This window comes from Nanorana parkeri, unplaced genomic scaffold, assembly GCF_000935625.1.
Source record: "Nanorana parkeri isolate BGI_ZX_2015 unplaced genomic scaffold, ASM93562v1 scaffold93, whole genome shotgun sequence".
In the NCBI taxonomy this organism is placed as follows: domain Eukaryota; kingdom Metazoa; phylum Chordata; class Amphibia; order Anura; family Dicroglossidae; genus Nanorana; species Nanorana parkeri.
The window spans coordinates 1,880,249-1,901,465 of NW_017306361.1; the positions used below are offsets into that span (position 1 = coordinate 1,880,249).

Sequence of the window (21,217 nt, forward strand, 5' to 3'; positions counted from 1 at the left end):
CCCCTTGCCCCCTCACGCCACATCCGCAAGTTTGCATTAAAATGATCAGACTTAAATCAAAACATCAAACACAATGGGTAATCTAGGAAACAATTTTTGTTAATACAGTAATCTTATTAAGAGGACATGCCACAAAACCTACCATGAAATCATCTTCTCCTTTCACCCTCAAAAACTAAAGAAAATACATGAATAAGAGAACAGTTGATAAGCTATTACGGAGCTCTGTATGAATGAAATGGAGGGATATAAATGAGAGAAGGTCATTGACAAAGGGTTTCAACAAAACATGTATTACTTACCTCAACCTCATCGCTCTCATTAATGTCCTTGTTAAACCCTGAAGGAGGCGGGAACCTTACATCATGGAATGGTATCTGCCTCTCTGGTTGCCAGCTGCAAACACAAACCCATCACAATTATGCATTGTATCGCATAAAACAAGGCTTAGCAGATGAATACATTGCCATCATCATTTCAAATGCAATTTGTATGAGCTCAGTGCTGAAGTCTGGAACAAAAATAATAACTTAGAGTGATTCAAAATACATGAATTCAGTGGTCCACAACCAACAGTTCGAGAGCGACATATGGCCACATATAACCTTTGATGTGATCCCCTGGAGACCGTCTGGCAGATTCTTGATACCTGTATGTGTGCAAATGTGCTGTATTAATAGAATTTAAAAAAAAAATTAAAAAAACAGAATCAAGACCCAAATACAGCGGTACCTCGATCCAACCAACTAATCGATAATGAGAATAGTTGACAAATGTTCTCATATTGGTTATCAATTAATCGATTAGTTGGTTGCAGCCCTAAACTCCAGGAAAATGAAAAGTTCTCCCTTCCATTGTGACACTGCAAGACTTAACTGATCGTTTATATTTTGGGGATGGAAAAAAGCTGTTTTATTTAGCTGATCCCTGCTCCTGTCGGATCCCTCTGGGCAAGCCTGGGGTGGTGGCTACTTTACAACACACACAAGGACCATGGGGAACAAAAGCAGCCCCCCTCCAGAAAGAAGGAAAGTGTTGGCAGCAATTCAGAGGTGATTTGAGGATCTACAGCTGCGTGATACACAAATAAGATATATTTTTGATAATAGTTAAGCTACTTGAATGTATTTTTAGGATTTACTCCTGAGTTTAGTGTCACTTTAATTTTTCCACTACTGCTTTAAGCCTAACTATGTTTTGGGAGAATGGTAATGGGCATTAGAGTTAAGCCCATATATAAAACACACACATGCATGGCAACCAATCAGCATTTCTCTTTCATTTTCGAACCTTAACTGAATAAACGGAAGAGAGAAGCTGATTGGTTGCCATAGGCAACTGCTCCAGTTTTGATAAATGTCCCTCACTTGTATATTAAAGAATCAACCAAGCACTACACATTGTCAATTTAGATACAAAAGAAGCCCAAAAGTAAATTCAGAAACTCAATAACCTTTTCTGCCAAAACAAAAACAGTAACATCAACGTATCTTTATACATGCAAGGATTCAAATATTAAAAGCAGCCTGTCAGAATAGAAATACAAAAACTTATGTTGCAAAGGCAAGTGTTGTCATCAGGATCCTCCAGTTGGAGTGCATAGAAGTTCTTGATCTTCACTGTAGCAGAACCACAGCTGGGTGAACAACGTAGCCTCAGCATGCTCCTTACATCTGTCTACATGCTCACTGTTAGCACATGTATACGGTGTCAGAGCCTAACTGGCTCTTTACGCCGATCCGCTATCTACCCTTGTTGCAGTACAGGGGTTATGGGAAGCTGATGTAAAGACACATGTGGGTGTATTAAAAATAATTAAATAATGAGCTTTTGCAACTGTCTGGAGCTGAAGTGTTAAAGCTGAACTCCAGGAGAAGCATGTGTATTCTTACTTGAATCTTGGCGTGCTTTGTGTATTTCTTCCAAATCTGTGCAATAATCCAGTGTGACCTGTGCCTCAGTACAGCAGCTTCCTCTAGTAAAGACCAGTCACTGCTGCTCTTTCTCCTTGTTCAGGGTGACTGGTCTGGTCTCCATCCCCTCCTGTAGTTTTCTGCAGGTAGCCTATAATAGGTGGAGCCTGGCAAGTCCCTTCCACAGCTCTTTCTGCACAGGCTCTGTGCAACACAGTGAAGCTGACAAATGCTATTGTGCACAGTATTCAGGAATATATTTAGGATATTTTTGTTTTCAGAGTTCAGCTGTAAATTCAGTGTGCGCCAACTCCTTTATTAAAATGTCCTTACTGAGCAGATCTAAACAACTTAAACAAAAATGTTATGTCAGCTTACCTATAAATTATCATAAAGTAGTGGAAAGAAGTGATATAGGGAGATATATTGGGAGTGCTGGATCATGGATCGCATACAATCCGCTCTAGTGTTAATGAGTTACATAGTTTCACTAGCCAATCACTTTGAAATTAATATACAGCTTTTTAAATACCCCGGTAGTTTGATTTATTTTTAAGAGATACAGACTATGTAAAGGTCATAGCATTCACCTGCTCAATATCCTGTGGACATGTACGTATTCATTAAGATTACTGCTGTGCTCGTAATGTAACTTTACGAAGCAAATAAAGAGACAAGAGTATTCTCATCAAAGTGTACAGGGCTTAGTACTGGCAAAGGTCATATACGTAGTTATTGTCTAAAGCAGGGGTGCCCACTATTTTTCGTCTGGAGATCTACTTTTCAAAATGACGAGCTCATTGAGATCTACCAACGAAAAAACACCTGCATTCAGGGGCGGGAGGGGGCGTGGCGGTGCATTGAAGTCAATGGCACCGCAGAACACATTATAACTTATTAACATGTAAACATTTATTCACAATGGAAAACAATCCTGTATGAGAGTGTCTCCTGTATTCTTTAGACGAGTTGGTATGCTACTCCTAAAGCATAGCAGATTACTTCCTCAAGAAGTGTATATGAAGCAGATAATCAATAGCATTGCCTGCCCACTTACATAACAAACATTAACACCCCCCTATTATAGGCTTTTTAAAATAAAAGAGATACATGATGCAAATAGAACATGTCTGTCTGTTTTTACAGTAGAGGGACAGAAAGAATCAGAAGGCACAAACGTCATCTTTAGTTAGCATTAGTCTGGCTGGTGATCACTCTTACATTTATGTTCTAGTCAGGTCACTAAGGCTTGTTAGTAATAACGTGATCATAAAAGGCATAAAGTGTGTCTGTTTTTTTCTAAATACATATAAAAAGCCTCCTCCTAAAAAATAAATAAAAAACACACACACTTGCAGTGGACTTTTTACCTGATCCCACAGCAGTTGGCCTTGGCTCTCTCCCCTACGCTCTTGCTTATGAACTGTACCTCACCATCCTCATGTCACACCTTTGGACCCTTCACTAGACACGATGACATCAGTAGACCTCCAACTGCAGAGCTAAATACACTGTGCGCACCAGTCTTGGAGCCATGGGAGAAGGGATTGAGTAAGTAAATGTTCTTTAAAAAAATACCCCGAGGTATTGCGCTTTAAAAGGAGTTGCGCTTTAAAAGGAGAATGAATTGGGAGCAGAAGCAAATGCAAAGCTCACAACGTGGAGCTATGACAGCCTTAATATTATTGTGTGTTATTAAACAAATATATATATAAATATATATATATATACACATATAAAATCAGAGTTTTCACATCCACAAGCACTTGCTGGGACAACATTTCCTCCTGTCAGTTATAACTTGTGCTGCCTTTTCAAGAGGAGCAATGGTTAACTACTGACAGTTGGAGAATGGCCGTCAGCAGTGCAGCACGGCCTTTGTGATTTGGATCGTGGTGGTCAAGTCACTATAATGTTTTTTTTGGTGTGTAAGTTGGTTATATACTAAAATGTATGGCGGTTTTCATTCACTGGGTTGGCTCGAGTTGTGGTGGCTGAGCCGTGTTTTGGTGATGTTTAACGATTATTAAGTAAATTTATTTGAAATTCTACAATAAAGGCCGTGGCCAATGATATCTATTCAGTTGTATTGTGTTGTTTATTATTTATATAGTATGTTTAAGTGCGGGCTATAGTCCCATTATGGGGAGAGTGAATTACGCTCAACCCCAAAATTAGAGCCGACGTGTGACACTGAAGCTGACAGTCACTGCTCTCAGGGAGGTGATCAGGAACTTAGTTATCAGTGGTATGTTATAGCTCAGTTCCTGATCATCTACCTGGAGAAATAAGTGAATGTCAACTCGTGACCCTGTAGAGAACTATGGCCAAAAAATGTTGGACTATAGTTCTCTTTCAACATGGCTGCCACATGTACAGGCAATGCAAAAGATGTGATCAGGTTGACAGTGGAAAAGCAATGAGCAGTTGCTAATGTCAGAGGTGCTTGTTTATTACTGCACACAGAGATTTTGCAACACATAATATCTCTGGGGCTCTTACATTTCACAGATCAAGTCCTGAACTGTACATGTAACCTCCAATTTCATCTTTCAAATTGATCTGAAAATTACAGTGGGTCCATGTGGTGCACAATTTAACCGAGCACAGGGATGTTCACCACCTGTTGTCTGCCTAGGTATGGACAGCCTAATGCTTGGAATTCGAGCCATAGGTGGCCCTGCAAGCCCCACCTGACTTGACAAAAGAGGATTTAAAAATTGACTTAGGCCCTGTTTACACCTTTACGTTTTGTCGCGCGTTCAACGCTCTATGAACGCTCTACAAAATGTACAAACTTGAAAATCCCATTGTTTCATATAGGTATGGTTCACACCTTTCCGTATTTCAGCCCGTCTGAACGCGCTACAAAACGGCCTACGCCCAAAGAAGTACATGTACTTCTTTGGGGCGTTTTGGTCTCGCGTTTCTATTGGGATACAGCCAAGTAGCCCTCGTTTCCATTGGGATACAGCCAAGTAGCCCTCGTTTCCATTGGGATACAGCCAAGTAGCCCAACGCGTGACAAACGCGCATATTCAATACGCCTAGATGTGAACCCAGCCTTATGATGCAGTCACTTTTTGGCTGATACTTTTTCCACTGTGCTATCAGTAGATTGAAGGTCTGAGAAAAGCCATTTGTGTTCGGGCAGCCATAAGTAAAGCCTAATTCATCAAAAGGTACCCCACTTTAAAGTGTATTTCCCCTTTTGGGGCCAAACCGGGATAACAGCCATTTTATATTTCTTACATGTTCCCATTAACATCACTCACATACATATATATATATTTCATTATGATTTGTAAAGTAGATTTGAACAGTACCTGTCCTAAGAAAGGGTTAAAGTATAATACGTCTGGCTTCTTACAGCTTACTGAATTGACACAGTTTTGTAAACCATAAAGAACATGATGAGCAGGATAGGCAGCAGATGATTGGATGGATCCACCCTGCTGACCAGCTGCAGAAGAAATCAGAGAGGGATGCACTGCTTGCTGTTGCAAGAGGTGACCCTATGTTCAGGCTTCCGGATCAAATATTCTAGCCCAACCTATAACAACTTTTTCCCACAGAAGATGTCTACCGGAGACACAGATATTGGTCAACCATCACCAAATGTCTATGGGTACATAAACTTTACTAATGAGACTTCAGAAGTGGATATGTAAGCCCCCCAGCATGCCAAGTGATTTGGCTGAATATTTCCTTTCTGTAGTCAGGACTAAATGAATCATTCAGCTGTACAATATTCATTCTGAATATTTAAACAAAATTCACCAAGAAGTGAATGAATATTCAACAACTCCTGATCTAGTGTGTCACCAGAACCTCGAAAGATGATTCAGTGACCTACATTTTATTACCACAATATAAAACTTTTGTAATAATCTTAAGCACACATTTATTACATTTAGAGCTGCAGCTAACGATTATTTTCAAAATCGATTAGTTAGCCGATTATTAAGTTCGATTAATCGGTTAATCGGATAAACAATAAAATAAAGTTTAAAAAATGGCTCCAGTGATGGGACTACTAGTTTGTATTGAGGTTGTAGTCCATCACAGGAGCAAGCTTGGACCGGTGGAAGAAAAAAAAAAAAAAAGATAGTGTGGTGTGCAATATAGTGAAATGGAAAGTGTAAAATTATACAGCAATGCATGCAGAATGGCACCGGCTATAGAGGACTACAAAACCCAGCAAAAGTACATTATACAGCACAATGCAGAATACCGCCAGCTATAGAGGAATACAACAAATCCCAGCAATAGTACATTATAGCTGGCGGTATTCTGCATTGCGCTGTATAATGTACTGTTGCTGGGTTTTGTAGTTCTCTTTAGCTGGTGGTATTCCGCATTGCGCTGTATAATGTATTATTGCTGGGATTTGTAGTCCTCTATACAGCGCAATGCAGAATATCACCAGCTATATAGGAATACAACGAATCCCAGCAATACATTATACATACAGTGTATAATGTATTGCTGGGATTTGCAGTCCTCTATAGCTGATGGTATAATATACAGCACAATGTACCATCAGCTATAGAGGAATACAAATCCCAGCAATACATTATAGAGCACCATGTGTGGGAAAATTCAGGCTTACCTGAGCAGTCTTCCAGCAACTTGCTTCTGAGATCGGACCTGTCTATCAGCGGCTGTCATCCCCCCACACCTGCTCCTCCTTACTACATCTTCCCGCGTCCCTGTGCCAATCGTGGATGTGGGCGGGCGGTGAGTGTGAGGCGGGGAGGAGGTGCGGCGTGAAGAGCGTGGATGCAGGCGGGCGGGTCTGGCAGCCACGAGTGCGAGGTGGGAAGGAGGTGCAGCGTGTGTGGAGCTGTGTAAAGGGCCAACTGATCGGAAGCCGATTAATCGATTATTGAAAAAGTTGACAACTTTTTCAATAATCGATTATAATCGATTATGTCGATTAGTTGTTGCAGCCCTAATTACATCTAAGGGGAACTACAGACAAGGTTAAAAATCACATTATACCATTATCATGTTAGGTTCAATCTGATCTCCAGCCAAACACACCGAGTAAGAAATACATACTGTAGATGAGAGCTGTTTTACCTGCCAAATAAGTGGTATTTCTGTCCCTCTAGTTCTGGGATTTACACAGCTCTGCCTTCCAGCACAGCCCTGTCTAGAAGAGGAGTGGACCTGACCTACACAGAAGCAGGATTCTGTCCGAGTTAAGTATAAATTCTAAGGCAAAAATGGAGAAATTTCCACTAATTGTGCACTGAATTAAAAAAAAAAAATGCTTCATGACTGAGGCCCTTTTTTCATTTTTTGCACCCATGTTATATTCCACATTTTAGGCCTGAAAATGACTTAAAACCCCCCAACATTATATATTTTCTGAATGCCAAGACCTTATAGAATAAAATGGTGGTAGTTGCAAATTTTTATGTTGCGCAATATTAGCGCAACTCCTTATTATACACCAACATTTAGCGAAAAATTTAATTTAATGCCCAAAAACACAACAAAATACAAATTTTTTAAATGACATATAAAAGATGAGGTTACAACGAGTAAACCGATACCCAACATGCACAAGTTACAAATTGCGTGCGTCCGTGAAACCGCGAAAAACTGCAGTACCCCAAAAAGTCAATAGAAGACGCTTTAAAAGCCCCCACAGGTCATCAATTTAGAGATACCCCAAAATACTGGCCCTAGAATTATTGCTCTCACTCCGGCGTATCTGGCGACAGGTAAGTTGCCAGGATCGCTTCTGTTGTAAAGCCGACAGTCGGCTCTACAAGTTTAAACAGAGTCCCGGCGGCAAAAGTCGCCGGGAGTCTGTTTAAACAGCCCCGATGCTGGCGACGTACACTGTACGTCGTCAGTCACGAAGGGGTTAAATAAGGGACTTTTCATTGAGCATGTTAATCACAGAATTTTGTGTTTACATGGATTTGTTCTTTCACATTCAAAAGTGCACTGAAATGAAAGCTGACATTAACTCAAATTAAACCCCCTTGCCAGCCTCTAAAGAACTTTTCTAAACAACCCCTCTTATACTTACCTAGCAGCAGCAAAGGGGTGGTGGTGTTTTCTGTGTACACGGGGAGTCAAATGAGCAATGAAAGCACTTGCATGACCCCTCCCATCCCACGGGCCGCTGTCAGAATACCTCAACAGAGCAGGCAGCTCATTGGCTGCCGGCTCTGTTCGTTTTGAAGATTCTCTGACCGCCTCCTTTGATCAGAACCAGACACAACTTGCATAGTATATGGCCAGCTTAAAAGAGAATTATGGGGTAGGTGTTTTCCCCATAGTTCTCTTAAGAGTCACAGGAGGACATATACTAGCATCCTCCTGTGACCCAAAGCTCAGTATATCGCGAGCTACAGCTCACGGTATACCGAGACTGCTGCAGCCAGGACGAGACCGCCACAGCCATTGCTGCCGAGGTCCACCCAGCTGTGTGAATGACAGCGGGCTCTGCCTATGTAGAGGCAGAGCCAGCTGTACCCACCCCCTCCCCGGCCGTTCCTCCAGACAGAGCTGGAGGATGGGAGAGGGAGGGGGAATCCCTGCAGAGAGCCGTGACTGATAGTCACATCCCCATCTATAGAGCCGACGTGTGACAGTTTCATTGTCACACCTCGGCTCGAACTATGAGGATGAGAGGAAATCACTGACCTCATAGTTCTCCTTTAAGTACGGATTAGTCGTAAGAACATGGATAGGAAAAAAAAAATTTAATTTTACTTTAGTCACATTCACTTTAAAAGAAGGCATTTTCTCAGTGCATCTGGCTTCAATCACCATGAAACCAAGTACTTACTTATTCTCGAAGGTAACCGTTATGGAATCCTCGTGTACATCTTTCACAAAGGCCTGCAACAGATTAAAAAAAAAAAAAACTTGTTAAAATGAAGGCTTACTGAAATCTCTCGTGGCTTAAAAAAACAAAAAAACAAACAAAAATAAAAACTAGTTTGCAGCATTTCTCAGACCCGTAGATCTGCATTACCAGGCACGTGTGGGAACCATCTATATCTAAAACTGAAAACGTCCCCATTCCATGGTTTTCCTAATGAAGCAGACCCAACGCTCTGAGAAACGCGTCAAATAGAACCCTTGCCCTATTGGTAGAATCAGTATTTATTTTAAAGGAAAGAAAGATCAATTGTTGATATATACAAGATAGATATCACACTGAACTTTGGTGTACTTGAGGGCATTGTCTGTGGAAATTTCATTCTACAAACACTCTCTGTAACCCAATTATTTATGATTAATGTTGAACATTCTATTCCGGTATTTTTTTTATAGGTTTTATAATATTATGACAATAGAAATATATATTAATGAAAACTTTGTTGTCTAGCCATCAGTGGCACCTGAAAAGTCCCATTCCTTGGTTTAGCATTCTATTAATTAATAGGCATGCGGTGCTCCCAAATACTAATAATGCCAATCATTTATCTACTTAATATCTGACTTCATTTTTAAACATGGAAGAGATTTTTCTCTCTCTCTCATTTACATTTGTTAAAATAGTGCATTTAAAGAGATTCCTGTCACAGGAAACCACAAATCCCAGCGGCAGCAATCCCAAATATGGCGTTCAGAAGCGAAAGCTGTCACCCGTTCAAATTAGTGATTGGGTAACAGCGGCCGCCTTCTGAAAGCGGCAGTGAGCTGATACACTGGATATAATCGTATGCGATACGATTATAAATGGTTAGGAAGAAATCATTATCACTGGATACATTGATCGATCAAGGAAGTTCTCATCCTTAAGGTGCCCATACACCTTACGAATATCGTCCGATTTTCATTTGCGATCGGGGGTTTCGTCCGTTATTCGTAATGTTGATGGGCAGACTTTTGACTTTCCAGCGGGTTTGAAGACTTCTGTTGAATCGTACGTTTTCCCAAGGTTGGTGGCGTTTCCGTACGTCAAAAATTGTACGATTAACACTGCCCATGCGCAAACGAAAATCCGTGCGTTCGATTAATTAAATTTGTCCAGATGATTTCTGCTAAAGAGCGCTAATTGAACAGTGCGAAGGTGAGGGCAAGATGGGACTGCCGTACGAAAATTGTACGATGGTTCGATCATTGCAAGGTGCATGGGCACCTTAACCTTTTTAGTTTTAATTGTATGTAATGACCAGCCCACTGCAGCTTTCACCCAATCATCAATTTGAACGGGTGACAGCTGCCGCTTCTGAACGGCATATTTGGGATCCCTGCCACAGGAATACCTTAAACGCACCTTTTTAACAGGTGTGAATGAAGCCTTAAGGTGCCCACACACCTTGCGATAATTGTACGATAATCGTGGGAAATCCCACGATCGTACGATTATCGCAAGGTGTGTGGAAGGCATGCGACCTCTGCTACTGTATGGTCGCACGATTTTTATCTTAGGGACATGTTCGAAAACCTGCCGAGAATCGTACGATTGTTGGCAGGTGTGTGGCATGTTCGTAAGATAAATGCCGCACGGGCCGGTGTGGAAGCGCACACTGCCCGTCTAGCATAGCGGTCATCGGAAGCCCGATCTGCCTGTCCAAGATTGGCAGATCGTACTTTTTTTAAATGACCTTACAACCATCGCAAGACAAAAGTCTTGCGATGGTTGCAAGGTGTGTGCCTAGCATTAGACACAAGCATTTGAGTCAACTGTTATGTCAGGTTTGGTTGGTGTTAACTTTTCAATTTTTTTTCATTTGTCAGTGGCACACACGCTGACAAATGAAGATGACCTTTAATCTCTAGGCTCATACACAAAGGAGAAAAAAGAATAATAAAAACCCTGTAGATACTGCCATGTTATATAGGAGTTATGGCTGTCTAAAATGGAAACGTCAAAGATCTCTGCAGGTACAAGAAAAGAAAGGTAATTCTGTTCTACAAAGCTGAGGTTGTCACTTCCTTGTCATTATCTACATGCAATTCTGCATATTTGTTGATCAGTGGTGTTACTTATGTCCAATGACTCATCGTAGTGTATTGAGAAATAAAGCATAAGTGACAGAGAAGGTGAAACACAACAATACACCATAAATATCAACTCATACAAGCAATTTGTTCAAATAGTGTATGACCATTCACGTATCTAAACCAGAGAACAAACATGTTATGTATACATAGCCCTAGGCCTCAGTTGTGGTGGCTGCATTATTTAACTGATAATCCTACCAATAACATACTTCTTGTCTTAGGGTGACCACACTCTCTCACTGTACTCTATGGAGCAGCAGTGTTGTCACCTGTGGAAAGGAAGTTTTAGGACTACAGAGCACCTCCTGCTCTGGAGCACTGGATTTCTGGCAAGATCAACAGGTATTGTTTTGTACTAATTAAAACAGATACAACATAACACTTCCAATTGTATATTTATCAGGATGCCAGTTCATTGGCTTTCTTCAGCTTCAACGCATTCTGGAGAATGTACACAACTGATATTGAAGCCAAAAGGTTTGTATGCTATTTCAAATGCCAATGAAAACATTGCAATGGGTGCTGTTTCTTCATGTTTTAAGCCTGTGACACACTACACACGAAAAGTAGAAAGGTTCTTGTCGCGCTCCTGAATGGAGATCCCATGTAGGGCTGCAACAACTAATCAACATAATCGATTATTGAAAAAGTAGCCAACTTTTTCAATCATCGAACGCATTGCGCTGTATAGAGGGCTACAAATCCCAGCAATAAATACATTATACAGCACAATGCAGAATACCACCAGCTATAGTGGAGTACAACAAATCCCAGCAATAGTACATTATAGCTGGCAGTATTCTGCATTGCGCTGTATAATGTACTATTGCTGGGATTTGTTGTATTCCTATATAGCTGGTGATATTCCGCATTGCGCTGTATAATGTACTATTGCTGGGATTTGTTGTATTCCTATATAGCTGGTGATATTCCGCATTGCGCTGTATAATGTACTATTGCTGGGTTTTGTAGTTCTCTAAAGCCGGTGCCATTCTGCATTCATTGCTGCATAAATGTACACTTTTCATTTCACTATATTGCACACCACACTTTTTTTTTCTTTTTTACTTCTACTGCTCCAAGCTTGCTACTGTGATGGACTACACGCTCAATACAAACAATAGTAATCCCATTAATGGAGCCATTTTTTATCCGATTAATCGAACGTAATAATCGGCTAACTAATCGATTTTGAAAATAATCGTTAGCTGCAGCTCTAATCCCATGTAAAGGGAAGGGTGCCTGTAATGACTGCGCATGGCACCGCTGTATGCAGAAGATAAATGTGAAGGATGTCACCAGCACACCGAAGAACTTTTTGAAATCAACCAAATGCTCATTTTATTAAACAAGTTGTCAGAATGGATACAAGCGCTTTCAGGACCTCGCAGGCTCCCTTAATCAGGCTTCAGCATTGATACAAGCTCTTTTCAGGACCTCGCAGGGTCCCTTCATCAGGCTTCAGCATTTATACAAGTGCTTTCGGGACCTCGCAGGGTCCCTTCATCAGTCTTCAGCATTTATACAAGCGCTTTCGGGACCTCACAGGGTCCCTTCATCAGGCTCCCAGGGTCCCTTCATCAGGCTTCAGCATTGATGCAAGCGCTTTCAGGACCTCGCAGGGTCCCTTCATCAGGCTTCAGCATTGATACAAGCGCTTTCGGGACCTCGCAGGGTCCCTTCATCAGGCTTCAGCATTGATGAAGCGACCCTGCGAGGCCCCGAAAGTGCGTGTATCCATTCTGACAACTTGTTCAATAAAATAAGCATTTGGTGATTCCAAAAGGATCTTCTGTGTGCTGGTGACATCTTTCACATTTATCGTACACTACATGCGAAGCCATGAGCAGCAAAGCAAAATTGCAAGGCAGGGACATTCGCAGGCAGTGTGCGAGAGCTTGAATAGCAGAGCGCTCAAAAGACTTCATCTGCAGCCAAATCGACTCACACTTATAAACTAAATGGAATTCACGTCCTGACGCACGGGTTCATACACACGAGCCGACTGGCTGAAGATTATATCTTTCATCTTGGGGCACTCAGCTATGCGAGCTCTCGCCAGCTGACTCGCGCGAGAGGAAATTGCGAGACAGACTGCCCGCGAAGATCTGTGTGCCGCAGCTTCCCTTTGCTCCGCGCAGCTTCATCTGCCGTGTGTCACAGCAGCTTCAGCATTGATACAAGCGCTTTCGGGACCTCGCAGGGTCCCTTCATCAGGCTTCAGCATTGATGAAGCGACCCTGCGAGGCCCCGAAAGTGCGTGTATCCATTCTGACAACTTGTTCAATAAAATAAGCATTTGGTGATTCCAAAAGGATCTTCTGTGTGCTGGTGACATCTTTCACATTTATCGTACACTACATGCGAAGCCATGAGCAGCAAAGCAAAATTGCAAGGCAGGGACATTCGCAGGCAGTGTGCGAGAGCTTGAATAGCAGAGCGCTCAAAAGACTTCATCTGCAGCCAAATCGACTCACACTTATAAACTAAATGGAATTCACGTCCTGACGCACGGGTTCATACACACGAGCCGACTGGCTGAAGATTATATCTTTCATCTTGGGGCACTCAGCTATGCGAGCTCTCGCCAGCTGACTCGCGCGAGAGGAAATTGCGAGACAGACTGCCCGCGAAGATCTGTGTGCCGCAGCTTCCCTTTGCTCCGCGCAGCTTCATCTGCCGTGTGTCACAGCCTAGCTTCCTGCAGAAACAGCAGGTCCACCGAGCACTGGCCCTGATATCCTGTTTTAGGGCAGCTCCCTTCCCTTGCAGGGTCCTATGGAGCCATCCTTGAGTGTGTCTCCAAAAACACAGAGACACGGCCAGGGCAAATCCACTCTTCTCCCAACTTCCCTCTTCATGCGAGTAGGTGGACAGCTCCTGGAGACTGCTCTGTCCTCTGTGATCTTGTACTGGGCAGGATGTTCAAGGAAGTCGAGCTAGAGTTGGAGCCAACTGTTTGGAAACATGATGAATGTAAGTGCTTGGGCAAAGAAAGACTTTACTGGGCAATGTACATTTGTTTGATGTGGATTCATTATTGAAAAACAGCTTGAACGTTTAATGATACTTTAAAGCCCAAATCCAGATTATCGTTTTCATTGTCCAATATTGCAGCCAGAACTGCTTTTCTTTATTCTTCCTCCTGCAGTAGGTGTTACCAGTCTTCTGGGTTGAACTCAGCTCATGTGTGTCAAGTGTGCTAAAGCTGAACTCCTTTATAAGCAAATATTGTCTGAATACAAGAGCCATGTGTATGCTTTTTTTGAATCTCGGTGAGCTTTGTGTATTTCTTCCAGATCTGTGTAGCGACCCAATGTGAAGCTTTGCCTCTGTACAGGAGCTTCCTGTAATAAAGACCTGTCACTGTCGATCTCTCTCCTTGCAGGCGGATTGGTTTTGTATCTGTGCCCCTCCTGTAGTTTTCTCCAAGTAGCCTGTAGTTGGTGGGCCCAGCTCTACAGTGGTTTGACAATCCCCTTCAACAGGGCTCCAATCAATAGTGCTACTTAGGAAGCATGAGTGCTGTTTACTGGAGCAATGTGCAGAGGGAGTGCAGAAGGGGACGTAAGCATATGACACTCCAGGTCGTGTTCAATACAGGAGGTCTTCTAAACAGATTTTCTCTTCAACTGTGTGGTGTGCAACGGCATGGTCTACTGGACAGGCAAGTATCAGCCATTGCTTTGCAGGAATCTACATGTTCCAGTTTCAGAAAAATAGCAGCAGGACGGCTTTAAAGGAGAGCTATTGGGAGTAAAATATACTGTTCCCAATAGTTTGAGCCGACATGTGACACTGCAGGGGTTACATGTTGGCTCCATAGATCAAGAACTGAGCGATTACAAACCGCTGATCACTCAGCTCATGTCTTCTCCATGCAGAGTGATGACTGTCCCTTCTCTCTGTTCCCCCAGCACTCATTGGAGGGACAGGCAGGGGAGGGCACAGCTGGCTCTGGCTTTAGAGCTAGCTGTCAATCATGAAGCAGGGTGGATCCCAACAATATTGTCGGGGTCTTTCCTGACTGCATGGCGGCTCTGTGCTGTCAGTTAATTGCAGGCAGTAGCCCACTAAATGCTGACTTTGTGTCACAGGAATACATAAATAAACGGTGACCCAAAAGAGAACTAAAGCTTCAGGTGGCGACAATGGTGGAACAATCCGCTGCAATCAGTACCAGCACAAGTCATTATAACTGCTCAACTAGGTGACAACGCAGAAGAGCAAATGGGAAACAGGTCAGGCTCAGCATGCTGTCACCCCGTAAAAGGACTGAACACAAACCTTCATGACAGGATTGCCAGGTATTCTTTAAATGTAAGCTGAGGATTTAAAAATAGTGTAAAGAGCTTTTGAAATGGCATTAAAGATGACATGAAACTTTTGCAATTAGGTTTCCATATACTTTACATTCTGAAACTCCTAGAGTTGTTTATTAGTGTTGTGCAAATCACAATAACCCATAGCATGTGACCAGAAATAAGCTTTCATTAATCATAGCAGTTAGATGAATCTGATTGCCAGCTATACATAGTACACCGTGCACAATATTATTCCCGGACACTCTACTGTTAAAGCCTGCATACTTCCCTACATAGGGGTATTTCTTACCTTAGGAGTGTCATCCTTATGCATTATAAAATACATATAAAAGACCATCATACACACAGGTATAGATATTATTTTTCCACTGCTTTGTTTGAGAATTTAATAGCCAGAACGGATGAGATTATCCCCATTTCTTTACATTTACCTTGTATCTTTATGTGAATTCCATATTTTGATAGACTTAGGCCTCATTCACACAGCTTAGAGTAGGCCTGTACAGATCCGTGCGGCATGCGCTCACCTGAGCTGCACATCGGTGCGGGTGTCAGTGCAGCTCGGGTGACCGTCCTCCCATACAGAAGAACAGGCTGCTGCGTACAATCACATGCAGCACCTGTCCTTCCCGGGAACGGCTGTGCACGCTGCCCTGCCCAACATGAGGATTACATGAATGTTGTGTCCATCCTAAAAAGGGGAGTGCTACATATCACATAATGATTGAGGTAGTGAGAATTGATGAGGCAGATGAGGATTAGATACAGAGGGAGGATGTCCCTGGCAGACAGAACAGGTGAAGATGGCACTGCTGCTGTAGATTAGGAGGATGGAGAGGAAGCCCAGGTCAGTCTCCTTGCCAGACAGAACAAGTAGATGATGACACTGTTGCTGCTGTATGAGGAGGAGGGGGATGCCCAGTTCTAGCTCCTTGGTAAGCAGAACAGGTGGATGATGGATCTACTGTTGCTGATAGGTGTTAAGAGATGGGGAGGATGCCTAGGTCTCTCTCCCTGTCAGGCAAAAGAGACTGAAGATGACACTGATACAGATGTGAAATATCGGGATTAGAGATAGGCCATTGCCCAGATTTGTCTGGGGGGTGGATACCCTGGTATGTCTCCCATCTATGCTGGTATGCTAGACAGGTAGGGGTGATACTTCTGCTGATGAGGAGGAGGAAGATTGGAATTAGAAAGGGTAGGATGAGGATTGGAGATAGGGAGAATTAAAATTAGAAAAAATGGGTGAGAATGAGGTTTAGAAGAGGACGGGCATTACAAGAGATGGTGGGGGAAGAGGGGCATTACAACAGATGGGGATTAGAAGTGAGTGGGAGGGTGGGGGATAGAAGTGACGGAGATTAGAAGTGACGGGGAGGGTGGGGATTAGAAGTGACGGAGATTAAAAGTGACGGGGAGGGTGGGGATTAGAAGTGAGTGGGAGGGTGGGGGATAGAAGTGACGGAGATTAGAAGTGACGGGGAGGGTGGGGATTAGAAGTGACGGAGATTAAAAGATAGGGAATAAGGATGATCAGAAAGGTGGAGGGTGAGAATGGGAAATAGAAGAGATGGACCCAGGTCGGTCTCCTGCCAGGACAGGTGAAGAAAGCATTGCTGCTTCGTGCAGACAGGGGAGAAATGAATATGAATGGAGGGAGGGGAAGTGTGCAAGTCATTATGTGTACATGCAGGCCCAGCCTCACACTCATTCACCCGTCTAGGTTTGGGGAACCTGTGACTCTCCAGTCGCTGGGGAACTACAAATACCAGCAAAGCTTCTCATATAGACCCATTTAAAGCATGCTGTCACTTGTAGTTTCCCCTAGAGCTGCTTCTGTCACCCACAGCTCTACGTTGGGCCGATGTGGACGCGTGAGGCCTCACCTTGTAGAAGGCTCCATTGGAGCCCCGCACCTCCACCACCAGCTCCTCCATGTTGCTCGGCGCGATGGCAGCGGCTAAGGCGGTCTCTGAAGGCCTCTGTCTCCCTCGTCAGTGGCTTGAGCGCTGCATGAGGCCCGCCGGCCGCCCCCTCCTCCACCTCCTCCCGGGAAATGAAAGCGAAACGGGCCCCCGCCTGGCACAGGATTCCCCCCTCACCCGTCTCGAATGTAAACATTAAACCGCGATCACGTGACGGAGGCCGCGGCTTCGATCACGCCCATTCACACATACTGCAGGCGCAACCTAACCTGCTCGCGTCGATCTGATCGTGAGGTCACGGGGGAGTGACAACGCTGCGAACCAATAGAGGGGAGACTGGGTAGAAGAATGACCAATCAGTTAGCGCACTTGGCGCCGTTATACATTGCTATGTAATTGGCGGAGGCTTCTGTGCTTACGTCAGGAAAGGGGGTGAGAGGAGGGGTCGGGGTTGCCATGGAGGTGAGGGAGCAGACAGGGGTGTGGCTGAAGAGCGCGTCTGGCGGCGGGAGAGGAACGCGAGGGATGGGGCCTGAGCTGGGAGGAGAGGGGGGGACAAGGATGTCATCCATGTGTGCTCAGGGAATACGTCTCAGCATGGTGGTGTGGTTATATCTCTCCGGGGCATCCGGAGGAGGGTGCCAACCGAATGCTCAGCAAATGCGGAGCAGTGGGCAGAGGCAACTCCCTGGGCTTCAGGTGACAAATTGTACCTGGCTTTCAAGGGCAAACGCTTTATGTTGTCACCTTTCACATTCATCCAATTAAAAGCCATAGATGCTGCTGCAGTTCATTTACCTGGCTTGCTGTAATGTGCCAGTGTTGCTGAAATAAAGAAATGGAAACCCATTGAAATAAACCTTTCATGACATAAAGTGAAATTAACCAGTTGACATCCGCGGTGTTAAACCCCCTTCCCATCCAGGCCATTTTTCAGTATTCAGCGCTGCGGTACTTTGACTGACATTTATTCCGTCATGCAGCGCTGTACTGAAATGAATTTTATACCCTTTTTTGGGGACAGATAGAGCTTTCTTTTGGTGGTATTTATTCACCACTGGGGGTTTTATTTTTTTACTATATTAAGGAAAAATTACCGAAATTGAAGAAAAAGGGAAAGAAATTCCTTGCAGTGGGGTCCTATTGTTCTGGATGAGATAACTCTAAGGGGTAGAGGCTGTATTACCATATTCCTCTCCCTGGTGCTCTCCCCTCCTCCATGACATTTCAGACTATGGTCAGGTCCTCGGTGTCATGTACAATACAAGAATATTAGTCCTGCATTGTATGGGAGGAGGAAGAACAAGCTTGGATCCGGTCTGAACTTGAGTTCCTCCAAACCAGGAAGGAAGCTGTCAGTGCTGGCCCATTCATAAATGTAAACAAAGGGCCAGGCTGCTGGTGGCATCATTGACCCTTAATAGCAATGTACTGGAAGGTCAATGATGTTACCTGCAGTCTGCCACTTTGTTTACATTTACGAATGGGCCGGCACTGACAGCTCTTCCTGGTTCCGACTGAACCTGAATTCATCCCTAATGAGGAGGTAAGTGTTTGATCACATGGCTAGGAATGCCTTAGAGCCGTGGTTCTCAACTGGTGGGTCGCAAACACCATGTTCAGTGGGTCACAGTGTCCCTTACACTGCGCTAGGTGAAAGGCTCCTCTGCCTCCCCCAAGTGCTGTCAGTTCTCGCACCGAGCAGCCATTCAAAATATTCTGCCTGGCCCCAAGTATCAGCTTGAGGCGTGGTGGCCGGGGTATGGCCACGAGGGAGCTCCATCCATACGTGCATTGCTTACAGCTACCTGGTGTGCCCTGTAGAGGTGCCTGGACCAGAGTGACGTCACATTCTGGCTCCCGGCACCTCTACAGGGCACACAAGGGATCTGTGCAAGCAATACTGGAGGGAGCTCCGTCACAGCACAGCAGCCCACACTGGACCCCAAGCTGAGGATCTACTCCAGTTCTCGTAAGGTGGGGGGACCTTAAAGAAAGAAAGAAATATAATTATTGTGTGTGTGAGATTGTGGTTGTGCGTGAGATTGTGCTGTGGTTGTGCATTTGTCTGTGTGTGTGAGATTGTGGTTGTGCGTTTGTGAGATTGTGTCTGTGGTTGTGCGTTTATTGTGGATGAGATTGTGTGTGTGGGTGAGCTTGTGGTTGTGCGTTTGCCTGTGTGTGTGAGATTGTGGTTGTGCGTTTGTGTGGCTCAGATTGTGTGTTTATTTGTGTGGGTGAGATTGTGGTTGTGCGTTTGTCTGTGTGGTTGAGATTGTGTCTGTGGTTGTGCGTTTGTCTGTGTGTGTGAGATTATGTCTGTGGTTGTGCGTTTGTCTGTGTGTGTGAGATTGTGTCTGTGGTTTTGCATTTGTCTGTGTGGTTGAGATTGTATCGGTGGTTGTGTGTTTTTGTGGGCCCGCTCACACTGCATTAATCACATAGTCCTATGCGAATAATGAACTGTACCATGCAATCACACCTACCGCACGTTCTGGTGTCGGAGGTGCGTCGCGTTGTCTTTCATTTGAATAGCACCCCAAATGCACCTCCCACCCACAGTTCCATCGCCCGCACCGGAACATGCACTACTGCGACTTGGGGTCACACCTTAATGACTAATTTTAAATGTGGGTCCTGAGGTTACACAGGTTTAGAAGCACTGCCTTAGAGGAAAGGCTTTGGAGGACCAGTCACACACGGGGATCCTGCTGGAGTGAGGAATAAAAGGCGTATTACCGATTATTTCTCTACCTCTAGACTTAATAAGCATTTAACCCTTGCCGTCGGGGAGGGGGAGGGTATTTTTTTAAAGTAAATCTAAAGACAAAATGTTTGCCACCTGTGTCCCATTTAAGAGATTTATCTTGCCCAGCCCTCGGAAGCTCAGTGCTGCAGCAAGAGCCACTCGCATGTACACCGAACCAACGTCATGACCGATGCAGCAGTCTCCTTCACCAAGGACTTCGTGGCCGGTGGTGTGGCCGCTGCTATCTCCAAGAACGCGCTGTAGCACCCATTGGAAGAGTCAAGCTTTTGCTGCAAGTCCAACATGCAAGCAAACAAATCACAGCCGATAAGCAATACAAAGGAATCATGGCCTGTGTTGTCTGTATCAGGGTTTCTTGTCCTTCTGGCGTGGTAACCTTGCCAATGTGATCAGGTATTTCCAGGCCTCAACTTTGCCTTCAAAGACAAGTACAAGAAGGTCTTCCTCCATGGCGTTGGCAAGAGGACCAGAAATGTACTCTCACTTTCTGTCTTGGTGACAATTTTACTAGACACAAAGTAAGGGAAAATATGCAAAGGACAGCTGAGAAGAAAAGCAAAGATAAGCTGACGGTGTTTTTAGACTTCCCTTACTCTACTTGTAAAAGTACTTTTGTTTTTTTACAAGCTTTTCCCTCACTTCCTGCATGGTGAAGCCTGCTGCTCGGGGGAAATGAGTGTGTACAATGATTCAATTTAAAATATTAGGTATGAACAACTTTTTAAATTATATTAGCATGTTCACATGGAACTAACCCCACCCTGTCCTTCCTTCTGGAGAGTGGCTACTTTTGTTCCCCATGGTCCCTGTGTGTGCTGTAAAGTAGTCATTGCTCAAAGCTCACTCCTGTGATGGACCACAATCTCAGTACAAATTAGTAAACTATACATGAAGCCCTCCAGAAAGGACAGTGACAGCAACATTCAGAGATGATTTGAACATCTACAGCAAGTTCCCGCAATGCGTGTTCCCACTACGCCCAGCTGTGAACGGGGCTATGTGCCGCTTTAAGGCAGATTTACCCGCTAGACTTTGAAACTCAAATCTGGCAAAACCTCTCGCCACTATAGAAGCCCCCCCTCCTCAACACGCTAATAAAAATTGTTAAATAAATGATTTCTATTTTCATTACATGTAGGCAGGTCATGGCTGATGGGAGGGACCGGCAGGGTGCTGTTCATAGCTTCCTGAAAACAGGAAGTTGTGGTAACATCCGCATGTGATGGTGAGCCTCCTTAATTGAAAGTACTGAAATCCAATGAGAGAAAGGATGGGGGTGGGGGGTTCTGGAAGGGA

At 44.0% G+C, this 21,217-nt stretch overlaps 1 protein-coding gene across 2 annotated transcripts in view; it reads right to left on the bottom strand.

Moving 5' to 3' along the window:
* FMR1 (fragile X mental retardation 1) overlaps positions 1-17,437 on the bottom strand; it is a 42,550-nt gene extending 25,113 nt beyond the window's left edge. The window contains exons 1-4 of one of the 2 annotated variants that reach the window (XM_018552612.1): positions 17,113-17,437; positions 8,728-8,780; positions 303-396; positions 143-175 (exon numbers count right to left, since the gene is read on the bottom strand). In XM_018552612.1, the coding sequence (XP_018408114.1) occupies positions 143-175; positions 303-396; positions 8,728-8,780; positions 17,113-17,163 (231 nt within the window). In that variant the 5' untranslated portion in view covers positions 17,164-17,437. The remainder of the gene's footprint in view (positions 1-142; positions 176-302; positions 397-8,727; positions 8,781-17,112) is intronic. The other variant, XM_018552613.1, reaches the window with a different exon arrangement.
* Positions 17,438-21,217: the final 3,780 nt, after the last annotated feature.